This window comes from Ambystoma mexicanum, chromosome 6p (assembly GCF_040938575.1).
Source record: "Ambystoma mexicanum isolate Mex_15411 chromosome 6p, UKY_AmexF1_1, whole genome shotgun sequence".
NCBI lineage: Eukaryota > Metazoa > Chordata > Amphibia > Caudata > Ambystomatidae > Ambystoma > Ambystoma mexicanum.
Genome location: NC_090935.1, coordinates 1,438,294,236 through 1,438,317,052, shown reverse-complemented (window position 1 = coordinate 1,438,317,052; position 22,817 = coordinate 1,438,294,236). Strand labels below are relative to the sequence as shown.

The 22,817-nt window shown below is 46.2% G+C and overlaps 1 protein-coding gene across 1 annotated transcript in view; it reads left to right on the top strand.

Moving 5' to 3' along the window:
- Window positions 1-22,817, top strand: part of SRP72 (signal recognition particle 72) — a 448,841-nt gene that overhangs the window by 329,784 nt on the left and 96,240 nt on the right. Inside the window, exons 15-16 of the mRNA XM_069626163.1 lie at window positions 10,564-10,667; window positions 12,626-12,703. Of these exons, the coding sequence (XP_069482264.1) occupies window positions 10,564-10,667; window positions 12,626-12,703 (182 nt within the window). The remainder of the gene's footprint in view (window positions 1-10,563; window positions 10,668-12,625; window positions 12,704-22,817) is intronic.

Sequence of the window (22,817 nt, the reverse complement as noted above, 5' to 3'; positions counted from 1 at the left end):
CTCCAAATCCGAATTCCCGAAGCTCCCTAAACAACCACTTCCATTCCAGGGAGTCAAACGCCTTCATGGCGTCAAACGATGCTATCGCCATCTCATGCCTCTGCGCCCTCACCATATCCATCACATGATGAAGTCGGGAAATGTTACCTGACGTATTCCTGCCCTCTATAAACCCACACTGATCCGGGTGTATCAGACTCGGCGCCACCGCCGCCAACCTAGCAGCGAGGATCTTCCCTAGAATTTTCCCATCCACATTCAATAAGGAAATAGGCCGATAGGCTGCACAATCCTTCGGGTCCTTCCCCTCTTTCAGTATCCCCGTAATCACTGCCTCCCTCAACGAATCCGGGAGGCAACCTCTCTGAAAGGCCTCCTCATATACCCTCTGGAGCTGCGGAACCAATTCGTCAGCAAACATCGCATAAAACTCTACTGGAAGCCCGTCACTACCCGGCGCGGCCCCTCTCCTCATGGTGCGGATCGCCCACCTGATGTCCCCCTCTTCTACCTATAGGTGATGAATTTGCCCCTAGGCTTCCAGTTCCTCCCGGCGGTCCTCCCCCAGCCTCGGCAATCGCAGCACCTCCATGAGATTTTCCACCTCCACCTCCATCTACATATCCTCCCTCGCTCTCATATAACTCCTTATAATACGGTACAAAAGCCTCATTGATATCCTTCTGGGACCCGACAACCCCCCACGTACTAGATCGTATCTGAGTTATTACCCGGCTCAGAGATTCCCTACCAATTAACCAAGCTAACAGTTTACCCGCCTTGCCCCCCTGCCCATGAAGGGTGACATCCCTCTTATTGCCATTAAAATGCAATAATTCCTTTAGGGTCACCTGATAAGATTCCAACGCCCGCGCCAGGGCTTCTCCCGCCTCCGCGCCCCCGGCCGCCTCTCTATCCATCTCTGCCACCTGGACCTCCAAGCGCTGTAACGCGTCAGAAAGGGGTTTTCGCATCCCCACTGCCATCGCCACACATTTCCCTCGTATAGTCGCCTTGAAGGCCTCCCATAACACCCCCCACTAGAGTCCACCGAACCATCATTCAATTCAAAATAGGCCCTAATCCCCTCCCGCAACTCCGCAACAAACGCCCTGTCCCGTAACGTCTTCCTCTGCATCTGCCATAACCGCCGAGGGGGAATACTCTGTGGAACCACCTAACGTTACAACCAGGAGGGAGTGATCTGACAAGGTGCGCCCTAAATACTGTCTCCAAAATATTGACAGTATTCCCTTCCCGTCACAATATAATCCAAGCGCGAATACGAGCTATGCACCCCAGAATAATATGAGTACCCCCTTTCTTGGCCATGTTTCTCCCTCCAAATCTCCACCAGGTCCAATTCCTGCATTATCTCCCGCAATGATGCCGGCATGTACTTCTTGGGCGCCCCTCTACATCCCAGCCCAACCAACCTCTCATCCAGAAGGCAATTAAAGTCTCCCCCACCCCCCCATATTATCATTTCCTCTCTATAGGCCCCCACCATGCGAAACACTGAGGGGGAAGTACTCCCTATCATCCACGTTTGGCGCGTATGAGTTTACCAGACAAGGAGACCTATTGTCCCAGAAGCAATGAACGAGAATCGTCCTCCCCTCCCCATCCTTAACCACCGCCTCCACCTTCAATGGCGTCCCCCTCGCCGCCCAGACAAGGATTCCCCCCCCCCTAGCCTGCGTAGAATACGTCGTGTCCCATATCTGACCTCCCCACATCTTCCCCAACTTCCCCAGCAATTCTACATCCGCGTTTCTCCTGTAGGAAGGCCACTTGTATCTTCTGCCTCTTCAAAAAATCCCTCACCCTCCTCCTTTTCTAGTAACTCCCCAGCCCTCGGACATTCCACGTCCCAATTTTCAAACTCCCCAGCTTATCCATCTAATATACTGAAAGCCATCTCATTGCAACCCTTCTCCCTCTCAATCCCCACTACCTTTGCACCCATCTCCATCCCTACAACCCCCACTACCCTTGTGACTGCTGTGTCGGACCTTGCTTCCCCTCTCTACATCTGTCCTCCCACCCCCAGCACCTAACCCCAACTTGGTGCTCTTCCCCTTCAACCATCCCCCTTCTTTCCCTCCCTGCCTCCCAGCCCCCCCATCCCAGAAAGAACCCCTCCCCTCTCTCCCTCCACAACTGTGGACCCACTGATCTACACCTCCCCTCCTCCTCACTTCCCATAAGGTCGGTAATCAATGGCATCACGTAAAACAAGGGGGCTTGACATCTAACCCGTGCAGCCCCATCAAGATCCCCCCCCTCCTTTCTACATCCCCCTCTCACCTCCAAGTGACCAGGCTCTAATCAATTTCTCCTCAATCCATACCTACTGGACATCACCCAGAATCTCCCAATGCCCGTCCCGTCCCTTCCAGAGAACCCCCCGAGGAGGGATCCCCCTCTTACGAGACTTCGCATCCAACCAGTCCATGCTTCCCTCTGGGATGTGAAGAACCATGACAAACCCCCCCGCCCACTCCCGACAACACCTTTAGCTTCGCTGGAAAAAACATCATGTATTTAAAGTTTAGTTCCCGCAGACGGCGTCGTACCGCGTCATAAAATCTCCTCTGACGATGCACCTCCAGAGTAAAGTTCAGGAAAATCCTTAACTTTGCACCACCAATCTCATAATAGCCTGCCTTACGAGCCTCATGCAGGATAGCGTCCCGGTCTCAAATTCATAATTTTTGCCACCAGCACTCTTGGCGGAGCACCCGGCCGAGGCAGCCTCCCCGGGACCCTATGAGCCCTTTCCACCGTGAAGAACTTGGACAAGCCCTTAATCCCCAACACTTTTAACATCAGATTCTCCACAAATAATTCCGGACTCTGGCCCTCCTCCCTTTCCGGGACCCCCACCAAACGGATATTACAGCGCCTGGAGTGCCCCTCCGCATCCTCCGCTCTAATTTCCAGTGTTTGGGTCGCCCCCACCAGTCCTGCTACCTGATTCTTCAACTTCTGGACCTCATCTTCTACCGTACTTGCTCTCTGCTCCACCTCTGTGACCCTTTCACACACTTTACGCAGGTCCGCCCTCACCAAAGAGACATCTACTCCCACCTCCTTGATACTCTCCTGAAGGGTACTTCTAGAGGCCTGTATCACCTCAATTAGCGAAACCAGGGTCAATGCACCCCCCTCCGTGTAGATAAATGTTTAAGTATTTTTTTACCAAGAAACCTTGAGTGTAAGTGTCTACTTGAACCACTGTGATTGTGATACTTCTGTGTAACTTCTTCTACTGCTCACATTCCCTCTTGAGATAAGCCTGGATGCTCAGCTTGCTACCAAAAGTGGGTGGTACAGACTTATACCAAAGGTTGGTTTTTGCTTACACCTGTAGTCCTAATTGTGTGTGGTGTTCCCATAGGGTTCTGCCTAACAGCGTCCTCTTCAAGTTGTTTTTCGGTTCCTTCGTCCAGTAGTCGACTCTGACTTCCAAGCCAAAAACCTCGCCTTTTATTCAGGTTTCTCCCATTCATTCCAGCCGAGCTGTCAGTCACCCAGAAGGGTGGCTGTCCTTGCCGGACAGTCAGTCGGCCAATCACTACAGAGTGCATTTGGGTCTCCTAGGAGACTAAACACAGGGAGTTTCTGGCACCTCTCTCCCTTCCTGCCACCACCAGACACCCTGGAGCCAGAGGCAGGCTTCACTTGTGAATCCCGCCAAAGGCAAAGTGAACAAAGGTACCAAACCTGGTTTGGTGCACAGAGTAAATCTCAAGAAGGACCTTTCCAAGAAGAAATGGCGAAAAAGAAGACGGAGGCCATTTTAACAAAAATGGCACCCTTGGGTGCTTTACTGCAGCTGCGAACGCAGCCTGCGGTAAATGCACACTATGGTAATTAAAAGTAAACCACTGCCACTAGCCATTCATCGAGGAAAGGGTAACATAAAAATGTTACATGAGAAGCTAGACAAAGGGGATACGAGGTAACCCCCTCCAGCACCCTATTGTAAGATAGTGTGTGCTGGGACTAGAAAGTTACAAATGTAAGTAAAGTCAATTTCACTTTACTGCCCTTGGAAACAGTAGTTTATCCAAGAGAAGGTATTCAAACATTTGGGAAATCTGAAAGACTTCCCTTTGCCACTACACTGGAGGTGCGATGTGACACAATGTAAAAGATGATGCCTATGGAGTTTGTCAGACTCCACAACCAAAAGAAAGAGTTCAAAAATCACATTAAAATACATGAGTGGGGATAAAGGGTCTTGCTCTCTCCAGGTTTAAAAAAAGCAAGTCCTCAAAATCCAGCAAAGTTGCTGGGGGTCTCTAGGCTGGAGGGAATTAACACATTTTCTGAGAATTCTCCCTAACATGCTGCAACTCCTGTAACGTTGGTTTGCTCGGTGAAGCCCTGCTGCTGTGTTGAAACTCCGAATTTATATCGACAGAAGTTCAAGCCACCTGGACATCCGCTCAGAGCTGGTTGAATTTCCACTGCAGTCGCTGCTGGACCCGAATAACCAGGGAGAGGAACACCAGATTGTGTGCGCTACTCTTAAATTCGCCAAGAGCTCCAGGAAGATCCTCCGGACTCCCAGGAAGCATCACTGACCGAGCCTGAGCCACCTCAACAGAGTGCTGGACCCCAGAAGCAAGGAAAGTCCATCTCGACAGCCAGGAACCGCAGTGTTGCTATTTGCGGTAGACGCAAGGAGCTGAAACTCTGAACAGCCACTAAAAGTGAAGTTTGCCGGTTGCAAGTTTTGACTGTCCCAGTGCACTGCAGGAGTCCCCTGACGTCCTCCCTCTTGTACCCACGACTGAGGCCCAGGAACAGAGAAATCTGCAGAGCTGGACATCTGCTGCATCTTTTCTACATTTTAAAGGTACTGTACAAAGTCTAAGAACTTATCTCTTGCTGTAGAGTTGCTTGAATCTTCTACTCACAAGTCTAACAGCTTGTGGCCCTACATTGATTCATCCTTTTCTTCAAAGACTTCTGAAACATTGTGCAAAACTTTTTTTACTTAACCTTCAAAGAAGTGCTTCAGCCCATATAGACTCTTGCCTATTGACTTTAGCCTTGTTTTAACTGAATGACTCGTATTGGGGGATCTGAACGTATTGGACTGTTTAAGAAATATTTTGTTATCTTGTTTGCTCTAATAATCTTTTCCTTTTGCTTGCTCTTAACTAATTCTGAATGGCAACAGTAATACATTAATGTCAACCGCATCCTAGCAATTGAAGTCACCTGTGGGTGTAGGTCTCTGCTGTATGCCGTTGCAAATGGTTATTTACTGATTCTGAATTTAAGAGTGTTTAATTTTGAAGTATATTTGTGTGGTGTTTTATAGTGCTCCCTTCTGAAGAAGGCTTACATTAACCGACTGGTAAATAAATTGATATTGTTTTATCAAGAAACCCTGAGTGTAAGTGTCTACTTGAATACTTGTCACTGTGAACCTCTGTGTAACTCCCCTACAGCTCACATTGACCCCTCTACAGATAAGCCTGGCTACTCGTCCACACTACCAACCTGTGGTATAAGTGTGTACTACACAGGTTGGTAGCCTGTTGAGCAGCCAGGCATATCTCAGAAGTAGTTTAGGCAAAAAAAGAATCATATGTTGGGTCACAAGCTGAATAAGCCTGTAAATTGGGAAAGTTTCATGAACTTTCACCGCAAGAGTGGCATTCTCTCATTCGGGTTGGCACAGTACCTGTCACGATGCCCGCTCCCGGGGAGCCGGCTCAGGCCCTGCGTCCCCGAAAGCGGAAATCAAGTCCCCGGGGAAGGTCCCAGCAACCCCTTATAGGGGCCCTTTGGACAGCGTCCTGGCGCCTATGGCGCCAGGCTCATAGAAAACGTCAGTCCTGGCGCCATAGGCGCCAGGCTCATTATGAAAGTGTTTGAGTGCACTTACCTGATGCAGACCATGCTGCAGAACCCCGGCCTCCTTGAGGCCTGAAAGGAACTACTTTACCTGTGGGACTCATTTACCACCCGGGCGTGGTCGGGGAAGGATACATACCTGATTGGGGGAAGGACACATTCTAGGAACTTCTTCCAAGGCTATTTAAACCACACCCGATCAGCCACACGTGCTTCGCGTTGTTCTGCATCTAGCATCTGGACGCTCACCGTGTCTGCTCCTGCATCTTGACTTCTGCCACACCTGCCAGCATCCTGAATCACCTGCAAAGGAAGGGAACAAGAGAACAGAAGAAGGAAAAGGCCCCACCTGCTAAATCTGCATCCCAGAGACATTTCGCCAACAATCCTGAAAAGGAAGAAATTTATTTTTAAAAGCACATCACATCGATCGCTGCAGCGCCGCATTCTACTCACCTTTACAGGGCGCCTCCATGTTCAGCAGCGACCATCCGGATTCGCAGTCGCGCCCCCGCGCCTAGGGAGAAAAAGACAAGAACAAAGGTGAGAGAAAGCAGGGAAAAGGGAAGCTAAAACCCCATGTCAAGACTTACCTGTTGGGTCATTCCCTTTTCATTTCGGGTCCGCGCCGCATCCAGGCATTTTCGGACCCTGGCCCCTAAGGGGAAAAAGACATCAGCGTTAATGAGTGAATGAAAAGACATTACCAAAACACTCATTAAAGACTTACCTGATTTCCACAAGGATTTCACCGCTCACCTCGGGTCGGTGCCTGTTCCCCGGCATTCCGTACCCCGGCCCCTATGGGGGAAAAAAGACACTAGCATTAGAACATTAATGCATGGACACAAGGGGAACCACTTATAGAAAAACTTACCTGGAAGCCAAGCAAGTTTGGTTCTCACCCATCCGAAAATCCAGTGACGTAACTGGATACCAACGCGCCCCTGCATCAGAAGCAGGATGGAGAGCTCGTCCTTCCAGACCCAAAGGTGAGACGCTACGGGGAAGCACAGAAGGGTTTTGAGGAGGGTGAGAGGGGTAAGTGGGAGGCCGATTGCATTACCCCGCAGACAGTTAACCCCCTATTCTCACCTACAGAAGGATACTTCTGCGAGTCAGACAAGCCAGATCTGGGGCCCGGTCCAGTCCCTCTTCCGAACCATGCGCATCACCTTAGACGAGGTCACAGCAGCGCGAACCAGGCCAGCGCCCCCGTGGGAGTCAGGTGAGCGTTACAGTACCTTAGTAGGAAGCAAAAGATGCAGCTGAAGACGTTGGTTCCTGACAGTTCCTGCAGATCTCACTGTTCCTGAGCCTCAGTCATGGGGACAAGAGGGAGGACGTCGGGGAACTTCTGTACTGCACGGGATTGTCGGAAAACGTGTGCAAATTGGAGTCACTGGAGTTCGAGTAGCTGTAATTCAAGTACACAAGCTGGTGTCCCTCTACCTTGTTAATCCTAACCAGCCTTGAGAATGGTATCCAGGTGGCTTACGAGTTGATTGGTCCAACCAACTCAAAGGAAGAAGTCGTGCTTGAAGGGCCTTCTCTCTTGAGATGAACTTGGCAATTCAGACCTGCAGCAGGGCTTCACCGGGCAAACCAACGGTCCAGGAGTTGCAGCAGCCGTCCTCTTGGAGCTCTTCTTCGGTTCTTTCATTCCAGTGGTCGACTCTGCTTTCCAGTCCATGAGACTCGCCTTTTCTCTCCCACACAAGTGAAGCCCGCCTCAGGCTCCAGGGTGTCTGGGGTGGGCAGGAAGTGAGGGAGGTGCCCGAGACTCCCTGTGTATAGTCTTCTAGGAGGCCCAAATTCGCTCTGTAGTGATTGGCCCGCTGACTGTGGCAAGGACAGCCACCCTGCTGGGTGACTGACAGCTAGGCAGGAATGAATGGGAGAGAACTGAATAAAAGGTGAGGCTTTTGGCTTGGAAGGCAGAGTCGACCACCACTGGACGAAGGAACGGAAGAAGAATTTGAAGAGGACGCCTGCTGCAAATTCTGGATTGTTGATCTGCCCGGTGAAGCCCTGCTGCAGTGCCGAAACGCCAAGTTCGCATCGACAGAGAAGCCCCTGCAAGGACGACTTCTCCTCTTGAGTTGGTGGGACCAATCAACTCCAAAGTAAGCTGCTTGGACATCCTTCTCTGAGCTTGTTGAATTTCCAGAGAAGCTGCTAGAAACCAAATAGCGCGGGAGAAACACACCAGATTGTGTGCGTTGCTTTGAAGCTGGCCTAGAGCTCCAGGAAGATCTGGACTCACAGGAAGCAGGACTGACGGAGCCTGAGCCCCCTCATTTGAGTGCGGGACCCCAGAAGCAAGGACAGTCCATTTCGATAGCCAGAAACAACATTGATGCTATTTGCGGTAATCGCAAGGAGCTGAAACACCGAAGTGTCACTTGTTGGAAAGATTGCCGTTGCGAGCGGTGACCGTCCCATTGCAGTGCAGGAGTCCCTAGAAGTCCTCCCTCTTGTCCCCGGTCTTCTTTTTTTGCCATTTCCTTGTTTAAAGGTCCTTGAGATTTACTCTGCGCGCCAAACCAGGTTTGGTCCCTTTGTTTGTTTTGTTTTTGGCGGGATGTATAAGTCATGCCCGCCTTCGGCTCCAGTATGCCTGGGATGGGCAGGAAGTGAGGGAAGTGCCCGAAACTCCCTATGCTTAATCCCCTTGGTTACAGGAATGCACCCAAAGGTGATTGGCCAGCAGGCTGTCTGGCAAGGACAGCCACCCTGCTGTGTGACTGACAGCTGGGCTGGAATGAATGGAAGAAACCTGCGTAATAGGCGAGGCTTTTTGGCTTTGAAGGCAGTCGACCACTGGACGAAGGAACTGAAGCAGAAGAGGACACCTGCTGAAACTCCTGGACTTTTGGTTTGCCCGGTGAAGCCCTGCTGCTGTGCTAAAGCTCTGAATTCGCCTCGACTAGAGAAGCCCTCCAAGGACGACTTCTCCCTATGAGTTGGTGGGACCAATCCAAAGTAAGCCCGTCTGGACATCCTCTCAAAGCTGGTTGTATTTCCACTGCTGCTGGAACCGAAGTGCCAGGAAGAGGAACACCAGATAGTGTGCGTTGCTTTTAAGTCGGACCTGAGTGCTAGGAAGATCCTCCGGACTTCCCTGATGCAGGACTGACCAAGCCTGAGCAACCTCAACAGAGTGCTGGACCCCAGAAGCAAGGAAAGTCTGAAGTGGTATCCGAGAACCGCAGTGTTGCTATTTGCTGTCAGATGCAAGGAGCTGAAACACAGAAGGACCGCTAAATTAAAGTTTGCCCATTGATGCTGCTGACCGTGCCATTGCAGAGCAGGAGTCCCCAGACGTCCCCACTCTTGTCTCCACGACTGAGGCTCAGGAGCAACCGGATGTGCAGGGCTGTACAGGAATCAGGAGCCAGCTGGAACCATTTATTCTAACAAGAGGTACTGTCCATTCTAAGAGAACTTACCTCTTGTTGTGTAGCCTTACTTGCTCTCAGTTGAGACCTGTCTTGGTTACCTTGCAGAGTTGCTAAAGCTTTGCCCCTCACAAGCCTCTCAGCTTGTGGCCCTTCAAGTGTTCTATTTTCAACAAACATTTCTACAAATATTGTGCAGGTCATTTATTTTTACCTACCTGGAAAGAAGATCTTCAGCTTCCCTTGACATTGTGCAATTCTAACTCCCTGGGTGACTCTTCTTACCTCTGACTTTGTGCTTTGACCTTCTCCCCAGGAAAGGGTTAATTTACTGAAAATTGGAAGGTTTTGAAAAATACTTACCTGTTCATGAATTATTTGTTAACCTTTGTTTTGTTCCTCTATTCTATCTTTCTTACCAAACTCAGTATTGCTCTAAATGCACCAGTGATAAATCAATGTCCACAGTGTCCTAGCTATTTAAGACACCTGGGGGTGTAGGAAGTGTCAGTGTGCCATCCTCAATGGGTATCATCAGATTTAGAGAAACTAAGAGTGTGTTTTGAAATATATTTGTGTTACATGTTTTGATCCCTTTCTGAAGAAGGCTTATATAACTGACTGAAATAAATGAATAATTGTTTTATCAGGAAACCTTGAGTAGAAGTGTTTATTTGGATAACTGTGTGGTGAAACTCTGTCACAACTTTCCAGCTCACATTGACCCCTCTTGAGATAAGCCTGGCTGCTCAGCCACACTACCAACCTGATTAGTTCAGACTTATACCAAAGGTTGGGTCCCTATTTCCAGGAGGTCTGTGTAATTGTAGTGCGTCCAAAGTGTACTGCATACAATCTTGCCTAACACCTTTAGTCTACACTAAGCATATACAATTCCCAGGTGTTATCACACATCTGTATAGGTCATACATACACATTCACCATTAGGAGAAATAGAATTGCATATAAATTAACAGTGCAAAACAGGCAAGTAGTCAGGTGCATAGAAAAATAGATGGAACTCTTTAGAATAAACACAAACACCTTCACTAATTCTTATGAAGTCCAGCCCTGAGATGGTTTGGAGCCTTGTGCCCAAAAGGCCCCAGAAGAAAGGTGAGCAGTAATCTGAGTATTGCTTGATTAAGTCAACTCTTTGTGGATAAACAAAAGAAGAAATGGCAGCGTCTCCTCAATTATAATAACACTGCATCCATTTCTCCCACTAAGCTGCTCTCTGCGTATTCGATGAGAAGACTAAACCAACATTTTTTATTTTCAGCCCAACACTCCAACTCACCTGTCTTTAATACGGGAAGCTGCCAACTTCAAACTAAAGCATGGAAGGAAGAAAGAAGCTATAAGCGATCTGGAACAACTGTGGAAGTAAGCCCATTACATTAATAGAATACTCTTTGGGGCTAATGGGAATACATCATATGAGGTTGGTGAAGGAAGGATACGTTCATTGCGCAGATCCCCAAAGTTCTTATTGAAAGTCCATAAGACAAGTAAATTTGGCTTCAAGTCCCAATTTATTAGTCATTGGACAGCCGACACGTGTTTCGACCTTTCAGGTTGTTTTCAAGGCGTGATTCCAAATTAGTGATGAGCAGATTGGTATGCGAAGCAATCAATTTGTTGCCCTCCAATAGGTATATATCTTTAGAATGGAATGGATTATCTGAAGTTGAATAGCTCTTGATTATTCAGGTGTCAAATCCCCATGGATGTTTAACAGCAGAAAATCAACACTGTTGACATCCATGAGGATTTGACCCCTGAATAATCAAGATCGATAAATCTTCAGATAATCCATCCCATTCTAAAGATATATACCCATTGGAGGGCAACAAATTGATTGCTTCGCATACCAATCTGCTCATCACTAATTTGGAATCACGCCTTGAAAACGACCTGAAAGGTCGAAACACGTGTCCGCTGTCTAGTGACTAATAAATTGCGACTTGAAGCCAAATTTACTTGTTGTCTTATGGACTTTCAATAAGCACTTTGGGGATCTGCACACTGAACTTATCCTTCCTTCACCAACCTCATGTTTACTTGTACTGGTGTTTACTAGCGGACGCCAGTGGAAGGGTGTCATTGCAGCAGGCCATACCACTTTCCTATATCTGTGGTCTGAACTAGCACACTGTCTAAATTACGAACCCAAGTTTTCCTACTTTTGATAATACATCATAAGCTTACATTTTTTGGGAATACGTTTCGGATTGAAGGTCCAATTTTGAAAGAATTTTTATGTTGATAAACTGGCAAATGTTAAATATACGGTATTTGTGTGAAGTGTTATGTGGAATCGGAAATGTTTATTGCAAACAATGCACACGGTAATACACCTATTTACTGAAGGCCATATGAGTAATTCAGTTTCCTAATGGCAGAAAAGATAAATGTGCTGACTAGTGTTTTGACCTGCACTAGAGGCCAGAATCATAAAGTGACATTGCAAATTCTCACAACAGCCTAAAACCTTTGTCCCTTGATCATTTGATCTACAACAACTCCTATCTTCCCTAGCCATTTGTCAGCAGGGAGGGATTATGGGAATTGTAGTCCAAAAGATCTGGCGACCCAAGTCATAAACCAAGGATATTTGTTCACTAAACCAGTACATTAAAAAAATAGAAAATCCTTCCCTGGACTCCCACGCTGTCTGTGCAATTCTGTAACTTCACAAAAGTCGCCGATTTCATGCTAGGCCTGAGGTCTGTTTCTTGTATGACCGGCATGAGCCTTCATTATATGGTTCATTTAATACAGGATATGCTTGTGATTTTCCTTATAAGTGTCTAGTGTACAACGATCAGTCTACTTGAAAACCATAATCAATTGAAGTCAAAGGCTGCCCACGATGTCACACCATCTTCTGAAGTTAATTCCCAAACTGTTTACCATTCTGTCAAGCCTAGTGATGTACTTCATTAATCTAGTTTACAATCCTTTGCTGGGCACAGATTGTTGACATTCGTTTTGCACCTTAAATAAAACTCTTGATTTACATCACTTGCTACCTGAAGAAGCTCCCTAAGTTAGTTTTATTATTGCCCACAGTTTGCTAAGTAAGCAAGAAAGATATGTATCCTCGTTGTGCTCCAGAAATGGAACTCTGCATGCCACAAACCCTCTTTTAACCCCACACCTTTATCCACCCTCACAGCTGACAAATAATATGCTTAATGATTATTATACACAGCAGCCCATCTTTTAGATATTTGAATGTTTTGGGTTTAGCTAATTCAGAGGGTCCGAGGGGAAGTGGTTATCTTACTGAACAGTACAAATGAATTCCAATGAATTTATTTTTCTTCATTTTTTTTTAGGCAAAACCCGAAGGATATTCACACCTTGGCACAACTCATCTCTGCCTACTCCTTGGTAGATCCTGACAAAGCAAAAGTGTATCCTTTTTACTAGACCTACATTAGAATTTAAACCTTGATGCTAGAAGAGGACTAATAATACCTGTTATTCAGAGATGTCTTAATGGGAGGACGTCGGGGGACTACTGCAATTTTGTAAAAAAACACCTATTAGGATATCTGTTAGTTCCATGGTGAGGCTATACACCTGCTGCGTCGCTGTTGTGAAGTACATTCCATTCAAACCAATTAATCGTGCACTGCTTCATGTGTTCACCATAGTGCATACTACTTGTGAATTTAATATAGGACATTTCCTGTAATCCGGTAGCGTTTCCATGTTTTTGTGGACAATCTAGTAAGCATTCGCAAAAACCAAAGTTGAAATGCATATTGATACATTGTAGGGTCGCTATGATTCAGAAGATAGCCCATTTTATCTTGCACTTATTACAGAGATCTTTCTTAATATGCCATATCATGCTACCAAATTCTGGCAAGGCTGACTCAGCCTTTCCGTTGTCTGAGGTTGATTAGCTTACATGAGAAACAGTATGGAACATGTTTAGAGTTCTGCTCCTTCTGAAGATGGCAGAAATAAATTGTGCTGCAGCTTTAGAGTGAGGTGATTGGTTACTGTTGAGGAGTTTTACAAAAGTCCACCTTGGGTAGTGTTGGGGAGAATTCTCAGAAATGTGCTAATTCCCTCCACCTTAGAGACCCCCAGCAATTTAGCTGGATTTTGAGGACTTGATTTTTTTTTTTTTTTAACCTGGAGAGAGTGCGACCCTTTTTTTCCCACTCATGTATTTTAATGTTTTTTTGTACTGTTTCTTTTGGTTGTGGAGTCTGACAAACACCATAGGCCTTATCTTTTACATTGTGTCACACGACACCTTCAGTCGTTTTGTTGTAACTACCAAGGTGTACATTTACCGTGGGCTGCGTTCGCAACCGCAGTAAAGCACCCAAGGGTGCCATTTTTCTCAAAATGACCCCGGTCGTCTTTTTTCACAGTTCTTTGTGGAAAGTTCCTTCTTGAGATTTACTCTGCGCGCCAAACCAGGTTTGCTCTTATTGTTCGCTTTGCCTTTGGCGAGATTCACGAGTGAAGCCCGCCTCTGGCTCCAGGGTGTCTGGGGTAGGCAGGAAGTGAGGGAGGTGCCCGAAACTCCCTGTGCTTGGTCTCCTAGGAGACCCAAATGCACTCTGCGGTGATTGGCCTGCTGACTGTCCGGCAAGGACAGCCACCCTGCTGGGTGACTGACAGCTGGGGTGGAATGAATGGGAGAGAACTGAATAAAAGTAAGTCTTTTGGCTTGGAAGGCAGAGTCGACCACTGGACGAAGGAACAGAAGAAGAATTTGAAGAGGACGCCTGCTGCAAATTCTGGATTGTTGATCTTCCCGGTGAAGCCCTGCTGCAGTGCCGAAACGCCAAGTTCGCATCGACAGAGAAGCCCCTGCAAGGACGACTTCTCCTCTTGAGTTGGTGGGACCAATCAACGCCAAAGTAAGCCACCTGGACATCCGTCTCGGAGCTGGTTGAATTTCCGCAGAGTTGCTCCTGGAAACCGTATAGCCAAGGAGAGGAACACCAGATTGTGTTTTGTTGCCTTTAAGCTGGCCTAGAGCTTTTGGAAGATCCTCTGGACTACCAGGAAGCAGGACTGACCAAGCCTGAGCCCCCTCAACAGAGTGCGGGACCCCAGAAGCAAGGCAAGTCCATCTGGATAGTCAGGAACCGCTATGTTGCTATTTGCGGTAGACTCGAGCTGAAACACTGAACAGCCACTGAAAGTGAAGTTTGCTGGTTGTAGGTTTTGACCGTCCAGTGCATTGCAGAAGTCCCCCGACGTCCTCCCTCTTGTCCCCACGACTGAGGCCTAGGAACAGTGAGAGCTACATAGGAACAGAAGTCATCAGCTGCATCTTTTCTTCACCTTTCACTGTAGGGTGCTTGTAACGTCTAAAACTCGCAAGTCTAATCCGCTTGTGGCCCTACATTTGATTTATTTTCACCAAAGACTCCTAAGAATGTGTGCAAAACCTTTTCCATTTACTTAACAGAAGTGCTTCATTCTATCCAAGACTTTTGCCTATTGACTTTGGTCTAGCCTATTGAATTGAATGACTCTTCTAGGAGAATCTCTTGTTGTTCTAATAACCTTTCCCTTTCACCAACTTCTAAGAGTATTCTAAATGCCAACAGTAAGATATTAATGTCCCCAGCACCCTTGTTACTGAAGTCACCAGTGGGTGTATGTTGTGTCTGTGGGCCATCCCAAAAGGGTCTTTACTTATTTAGAAACTAAGAGTGTACAGTATTGAAGTGTATTTGTGTTACTATTCTATTGCTCCCTTCTGAAGAAGGCTTTATAACTGACTGATAAATTAATAATTGTTTATGCAGGAAACCTTGAGTCTAAGAGTTTATTTCAATACCTGTAACTGTGAATCTTTGTGTAACTCCACTGCAGCTCACATTTCCCATCTTGATATGAGCCTGGCTGCTCAACACGCTACCAAAACTGTGTAGTACAAGCTTATACCAAAGGTTGGGTTGCCTATACCTGTAGTCAGAGTTGTTTGTAGTGTTCCCAGAGGGTACTGCATTCAAACTTTGCCTAACAACATTCACAAGGCTAGGCTCCACTAGAAAAGCAATTGTATAACATGCCAAATATGGATAGCTTTAGTCAGGAAGCCCTGGTCATTCTAACAGTAGAGCAACTGAAAGAAATGTGTAAGGCCAGGAGTCTAGAATTGAAGAATGGGAGAGGGTGCACAGCTAGTTTCTTTTTTATTTGCTGAATTGATATATAGTTAGTGTTCACTTCGATTTGCTTAAAAGGGTGCAGCCATTATACAGTGCCACCGTGTCGGGCACACGTTATGTGCTGAGAAAGAAAGGACCTAGGCTAGTTAGCCATCGGTGTGGGCCGCACTCCTATTTTACCCAATAGGGTTTAAATCATTTGTCTTGAATTATTGATAACAGTATAACCATGTTCCAATAGTTTTTCTTCAAAGTGCTTTTATTTTGCAGAATGATCTTTTTGTTTATATTCTTTCGTTCTTTAAGGTAACGAATGGTTAAACTTCACCAATTCGTTATATGCTGATACATTGGCAAAGGAAGAATACCCTAGGGCTAATGCATTTAGAAAAAATAGTATTTCCTTCTTCAGAGCCAGGTTACGTTCACAAAAATCTTACTGTTAGAACATTTAGAAAAACGTCAGGTATGTATGCATTCAGTAAAGCAGGGTACCCACATTTGACAAACATGTACATATAACACAGAGAGAAGAGAACATCGGATTGTCAGTGAATTATATGAATAACATTGCGCATACACAATACAAATTAGTTATCATTATACCTAGGTTCCGAACCTTTACTTTAGCAAAGTCATTCAGTTTATCCGATTCCCATTATAATTCACTACTCCTCGTGATGTTCAATAACATGGTGACGTGTTAAAGCGGGTGCTTATTCCTATGTCTAAAAAGTCAGGTAGTGTCCAGTTAGTCATCCACCTACACCCTGTGGTGTCACTGACCTGAGGCTGATGGATATACTACTCGATTCGAGCGTGAGGTTGTATTGTTAACGTTCATTCGCAGAACGCTGCAAGAGAAAGTAATGTAATGTGTTTAGCTGCAACCGCACATGGTCTGTTCTATCGTGTGCTTATCTATGTGAAAGCGGAGGCTGCTTACCTAGTGAATGCTTCACGCGCTCGATCAAAAGTGGAACTCCAGTGACGGTTTACTCGAATCTGTGCTCCCGTCTTCGTGTGCATAACTATTGTTGCTGTGGCAACGTTGATACTAAAATGGCGGATCGCGTGCATCCGAAACGGCCATATTGATGTGGTCTGATGCAGATTGTTGTGGAATTGGGTGCAAACTATTAGCAGATTATTGGAAGTAAAATGATGTGGAGCTATGTGTTGGAAATAAGAATGGTATTGTCAGTGAAGAGAAAACCTCTTCTACCGATAGTTGCTCCGCTTATGGCAACTGTTTGTGTTAATGTTAGTGTAGATCGACAGTTATGGGCAATGTCTATAGTTGAACAACCGAGGATAGTAAGCCTCTAAGGGAAAAGCTAAATCAACGATTAGAGTCAGTAAGGTACGTGCTGAGTAGCTGTATAAATCACTTTAAGCAAATTCAACATGTTGATGGACAAACAAAAGATAAACCACAAACGAACCAAGGCATATGTCGAATCACATTTACAAGACCTGATGCTTATGTATGTAAGGCGAACTGAAAACACCAAATTAAGGCCTCCGTAAGTTACACGAGGTAATTAGCTCTAAATTCATATTCCTCTGCAGGTCATATAGTGCTTTGTTGGAGCGTTGATCGTAGGTACTCGGATGCTCAAAAATATCATGTCCAGAAAACAGATTGATTGGTTGTGTTATAGAAAACAATTAAGGTCGAACTCCTCATTCATTCCTCGAGGCCAGGAGTCTCCCTATTAAAGGAAAATAAAATGAATTAATTGCAAGATTATTGAATCATCAAAGTCTAGGTAGTGGATCTGTCACACCTACTAACCCAGGAAATGTGGAAAAGGATATTGGGGATGATAATTCAGAGTCTAACTCTAATGTCTTAGAGGAGGAAGAGGAATCTCAGGGATAGGGCTCTTTACCTCAAGAGGCCCTTTTGTCTCCACCTTTAGCCACTGGGACCCCCACAAGGTCCATCACTGAGTCCAGAATGTGTGTCTCTTGAGAAAAGGAGACTTGAGTTAGAGTTCAAAAGATACCAAACATCAGGACATCAAACTAAGGGAAAAGGAAATGCAACATGCTCTTGAAATGAAGAAATTGTCTCTTGAAAATGTTTCAATCCCAGAGTCTACTAGGTATTCCAGTCCAAAGAGACTTCACATGCCTAAAGAAGCAGTGAGTATGTGTGATGCAAAGCTTGATATTTTGGATTGGTTGGGTGCTTTTGAATAGAACTATGGGATTCAGGGTTACACAGGGAATCAGTTGATTCCTTGGCTTCCGTCTAGGCTCCCCCAGGTTGCAACTGATGCTGGTAATGGAGGTTGGGGAACTTGAAAGATTGGAGTATGACAATGTGAAGATAGCTTTGATAGCTAGATTTGGGAAAACTCCTTCCCAGTACCTGAAGAGGTGTAGTACCTCAAAAAGTATGATGGTACCTCTTATGCTACCTTGGTGTGTGAATGTTTGGAAAACTTAGATGGTTGGGTTACAGGTTTACAGAGTAACTACTTTTGAAGGAATTGGAAATCTGTTTGTTGGAATCTATTTTTGAAGCCTGATCTCCTGAGCTGAGACAGCACTTGGCTGACTCAAGAGATTGATCCAAAGAAGCTAGCAAAAGATGCTGACTTGTGTGTTGCCAACAAGGCCACTCTCAAGGATTCTGGGGCCACTCTCAAGGATTCTGGGGCCACTCTCAAGGATTCTGGGGCCACTCTCAAGGATTCTGGGGCCACTCACCAGGATTCTGGGGCCACTCACCAGGATTCTGGGGCCACTCACAAAAAAGATGAGGGGGAAACAGCACAGGAAAGATGACAAAGATAATTCTGAAACCTTCCATACAAAAGAGGGCCACAAACATAAGAAAGGTAAATTCCATGGGAATCCAGGTCAGTCTAGTTAAACCTCTGGTGCCAAACCAGAGGGAGGTCAGCAGAAACCCCCATTCCAGAAAACATTTGGTAAATGTTATGCTTGTGGATCTACTGACCATGTGAAAGGGGATCCCAGATGCAAGGGTAAACCTTCGTGGGTCCACACTGCCTCCTTTGCTTTTCTCCCTGAGGGAGAAGAACATATGGCAAGTGGACACTTTCATCTATTAGTTGAAGACCCCATTGGAGTCTCAGCCAGTGTTTCTTTAGTGTCCCTGGGTCTGTGAGAACAGCAGAAAGTAGATGTGTATAATTCTGTACCCGATAACACAAAAGAATACTTCAAGGACAGTGTACTTGTAAATGGTCAGGAGACCCCTGCCATTAGTGAAACTGGGGCCAGCATCACAGTGGTGGATTAAACCTTTTTCAAACCGGAGGATGTTGCTAAGGCACCCAAAAGCCCCACTAAGCTTGCTGGAGGCCCTCTCCAGATGGTTCCAATACTACGAGCTCTAATCCAGTGCAACAATATGACTGTAAGAATACCTTTCAGTGTTCACAGTGAGTTGCCTAGGAGAGTCCTGTTGGGGAATGACTTAAAAACTCTTGGAGTTGTCAATCACCCCCAGACCTCCCAGTAAAATGAAGAAGGAACAAACTAAGAAGGCCAGAGAGCTCACCTTGGATGACTCTCAGTGGGTTGTTACAGAAGAACCTATAGCACCCAGTCCACAGGAAGGACAAACTTGTATTTCCAGGAAGAAAGAGACAAAGGGAAAACCCAAGGTCTGAGGAAACAAGAAGTGTATCACTCCTGTGAACAAAACCAGGACATCCCCAAGAGGACAGTCCACACTCACACCCCGTGACTCCTCCACCAGCTGAGGCTGAGTATGAGGTCCAACCAGAAGTTGAGTCAGCTATTGATGACACAGAGCTGGAAGAAGAACTTCCTCCTGTTGGAGATCTGGATCCTAAAGACTATCCTGAGCTGCAGACTTTGCTTGCAGAAGGTGGCCCCCTGTAGGGCAGACTTCAGCAGAGGTCAAAGAGAGTGCCCTACTCTTGAAGGTCTTAGCCAACAGGCAGCTTCCCAGCTGTAACGGCAAGAGCCAGGGAAGCACAGGTTGTACTGGGAGGATGGCCTCCTCTACAGTGAACCTATTGAGTCTACCCCAGGGGACTACAGAAGACTTGTCGTGCCTCAGGAGGTGATACACCAGTTTCTACAGTTAGCCCATGAGATTCCTTTAGCTGGTCACTTAAGTTTCAATAAAGACCAAGGAAAGGATTTCTCTTTATTTCTACTGGCCAAGGATGGGGTCTGATGTGGATAAGTTCTGTAGAAGCTGTCACACTGGTCAGACTTCTGGCAAGAGTGGTGCCAAGAATGTGGCACCTTTGGTGCCTCTCGCAGTGGCGGGAGTCACTTTTGAGAGGGTAGGAATCGTCATTGTTGGTCCCTTAGACACTCCCACATCTTCGGCAACTGATTTACATTGGTTGTGGTAGACCATGCTACCAGGTATCCTGAAGCTATACCTATGAGGACTGTTACTGCTCAGGTAGTGGCTAAGGGCCTACTTGGTATTTTTTAACAGAGTAGGTTTTCCTAAGGAGGTTATCTCAGACACGGGCGGGGGCAATTTTATGTCGCCCTACATGCAAGCCATGTGGAAAAACTGTGGAGTGACCTACAAGTTCCCAACAGCTTACCATTCCCCAGACCAATGGGTTGGTAGAGAGGTTTAATAAGACAATGAGGAGCATGATGGGTGCTTTAGAAGAACCCCTTAGAAGAAAGTGGGACCTTCTACTGCCATGCCATCTGTTTGCTTATAGAAATCCCTCAGGAAGGGGTTGAATTCAGTCCCTTTGAGCTTCTCTATGGTCATCCGGTTAGAGGTCTATTGGCCCTAATCAAGGAGGGGTTGGAGAGTGCTCCTTCCCACAAGCCAGTGAGAGTCACTGACTATGCGTTAGGTCTCCATAGGAGAATGACGTACATGATGACAGAAGCTTCTGATAACTTGAACGCGGGTCAGGCTCTGGTAACGCATTGGCATGACCAGAAGGCCAACATGGTTGAGTTTATTCAAAACCAGCTAGTTCTAGTTATGGTACCTAAAAGGCAGAGGGCCTTACAGGACAAATGGATTGGACCCTTCAAGTTTGTGGGAAAACTTGGAGAGGTCAACTCTCTGGTGGACTTAGGCAATCCTAAGGAGGCCCACAGGGTCTTTCACACCAGCCGCCTAAAGGCCTATGTCTCTAGACCAGAACTGGGAGCTTTGCTTCTAGCTTCTGCTCAGGAGGAAAGTGAGCCTCTACCTGACCTCCTCAGGGGACAACCTTTAGATGGGAAGATAGGAGTTAATCTCTCTTCTGATCTGACACTGGAACAACAGGACAAGCGCAAAGCTGTGTTAAATCAGTTTGCCCCTCTGTTTTCACTAACAGGCTTGACCCCTGGGGGCCAGCATGAGATTCTCACTGGTGACTTTTTACCTGTGAAAAGCAGGGGGTTACAGGATGTCATACCATATAAGAACCCACATAAAGGAAGAGGTCAACAAGATGCTTGATCTTGGGGTAATGGAGCCATCTACAAGTCCATGGGCTAGTCCTATTGTACTAGTGCCAAAGGCAGGATCCAAAGAGTTGACTCTGTGCGGACTATAGAGCTCTTAATGCAGTCACCATGACTGCACTACGACAGGTACTAAACACCCTTTACCTAGGACTGATGTACTTGCCTGAACCAAGTTTATCCACCAGTTTATCAGTACATTTGACCTAACCTCAGGCTGTTGGCAAATAGCTCTGACAGACCACGCCAAGGAGAAAACTGAATTTCCCGCCCCAGGAGGCCTCTACCAGTTTTAAGGTAATGCCTTTTGGACTAAAGAATGCCCCTGCTACGTTCTAAAGGATGGTAAATCATGTTCTGAAAAGGATGGAGGATTTCTGCATTACATACTTGGATGACATTGCAGTGTTCTATTGACCACCTAGTATATGTATTGCAGGCTCTGGAGCAGGCCCAACTGACCATAAAGGCAAGCAAATGTCAAATTGGTCAGAGTAAAGTGGTCTACCTTGGACAAAGTACAAGCTGTACAATACTGGGCCACCCCTACTACTCAAACCCAGGTGAGAGCCTTTTTAGCTCTCACTGGTTACTATAGGAACTTCATTGAGAACTTTGGGACTATAGCTTCTCCCTTGAATGTGATGATCTCACCTAAATTCCCCATGAAGGTCTGGTAGAATGAGGCATGCACTTGAAGGATTTAAGAAAGCCCTTTGTCAAGCTCCAGTTTTAAGTGCTGACTACAACCAATCCTTTATTGTACAGACTGATGCTTCCAATACAGGTATAGGTGCAGTTCTGAGTCAGCTGGATGAGAAAGGCAGGGAACACCCTATCTGCTTCATCAGTAGGAAACTGAAGGACCGGGAAACAAGGTGGGCAACCATAGAACGTGAATGTTTTGCCGTTGTGTGGTCTTTGAAGAAGTTTAGACCATACTTGCATGGATCTACATTTGTAATTCAAGCAGACCACCAACCTTTGAGAGAGTTAATGCAGAGGAAGGGGGAGAATCCCACATTTTTAAGATGGTCAATCAGCCTTCAGGGGTTTGATTTTACTCTAGAACATAGGTTAGGATTTAATTGCCAAAATGCTGATGGTCTCTCCAGAAAGCATGACCGACTGGAGTAAGTAGCTTCATTCATGAGTGGATTAAATCCTCCTGTCCCTTAGTCTGGGGGGGACGAGTGTTAGGGAGAATTCTCAGAAATGTGCTTATTCCCTTCTTGCTTAGAGACCCCCAGCTCCTTTGCTGGACTTCAGGACTTTTTTTATCTCGCATGTGATTTTAATGCGATTTAAATTCTTTGTTCTTTTTTTAACTTTTGAGTCTGATAAACTCCATAGGCATCATCTTTGCATTGTGTCACACAGCACCTTCAGTGCAGTGGCCCAGGGAAGTCTCTTAGAGTTCCTAAAGTTTTAAATGCTTTCTCTTGGTTGAACTGTTTCCAAGAGCAGTGAAGTGAAATTGACTTTACTTACATTTTATAACTTTCTAGACCCAGCACACACTATCTTACCATAGGGTGCTGGAGGGGTTACTTAGTATCCCCTTTGTCTAGTTTCTCATGTAACATTTTTATGTTACCCGCTCCACAATTAATGGCTGGTGGCAATGGTTTAATTTTTACAACCATTGTGTGTTTTTACTGCGGTTGCATTCGCAGCCACGGTAAGGCACCCATGGGTGCTCATTTCGTCAAAATGGCCTCAGTCTTCTTTCTTCGCCATTTTCTGTTGGAAAGGTCCTTCTTGAGATTTACTCTGCGCGCCAAACCAGGTTTGGTCTCTTTGTTTGTTTTGTCTTTAGCGGGATTCGCAAGTGAATCGCGCTTCTGGCTCCAGTATGTCTGGCAGGGGCAGGAAGTGAGGGAGGCGCCCGAAACTCTGTGCTTAATCCCCCTGGTTACAGGAA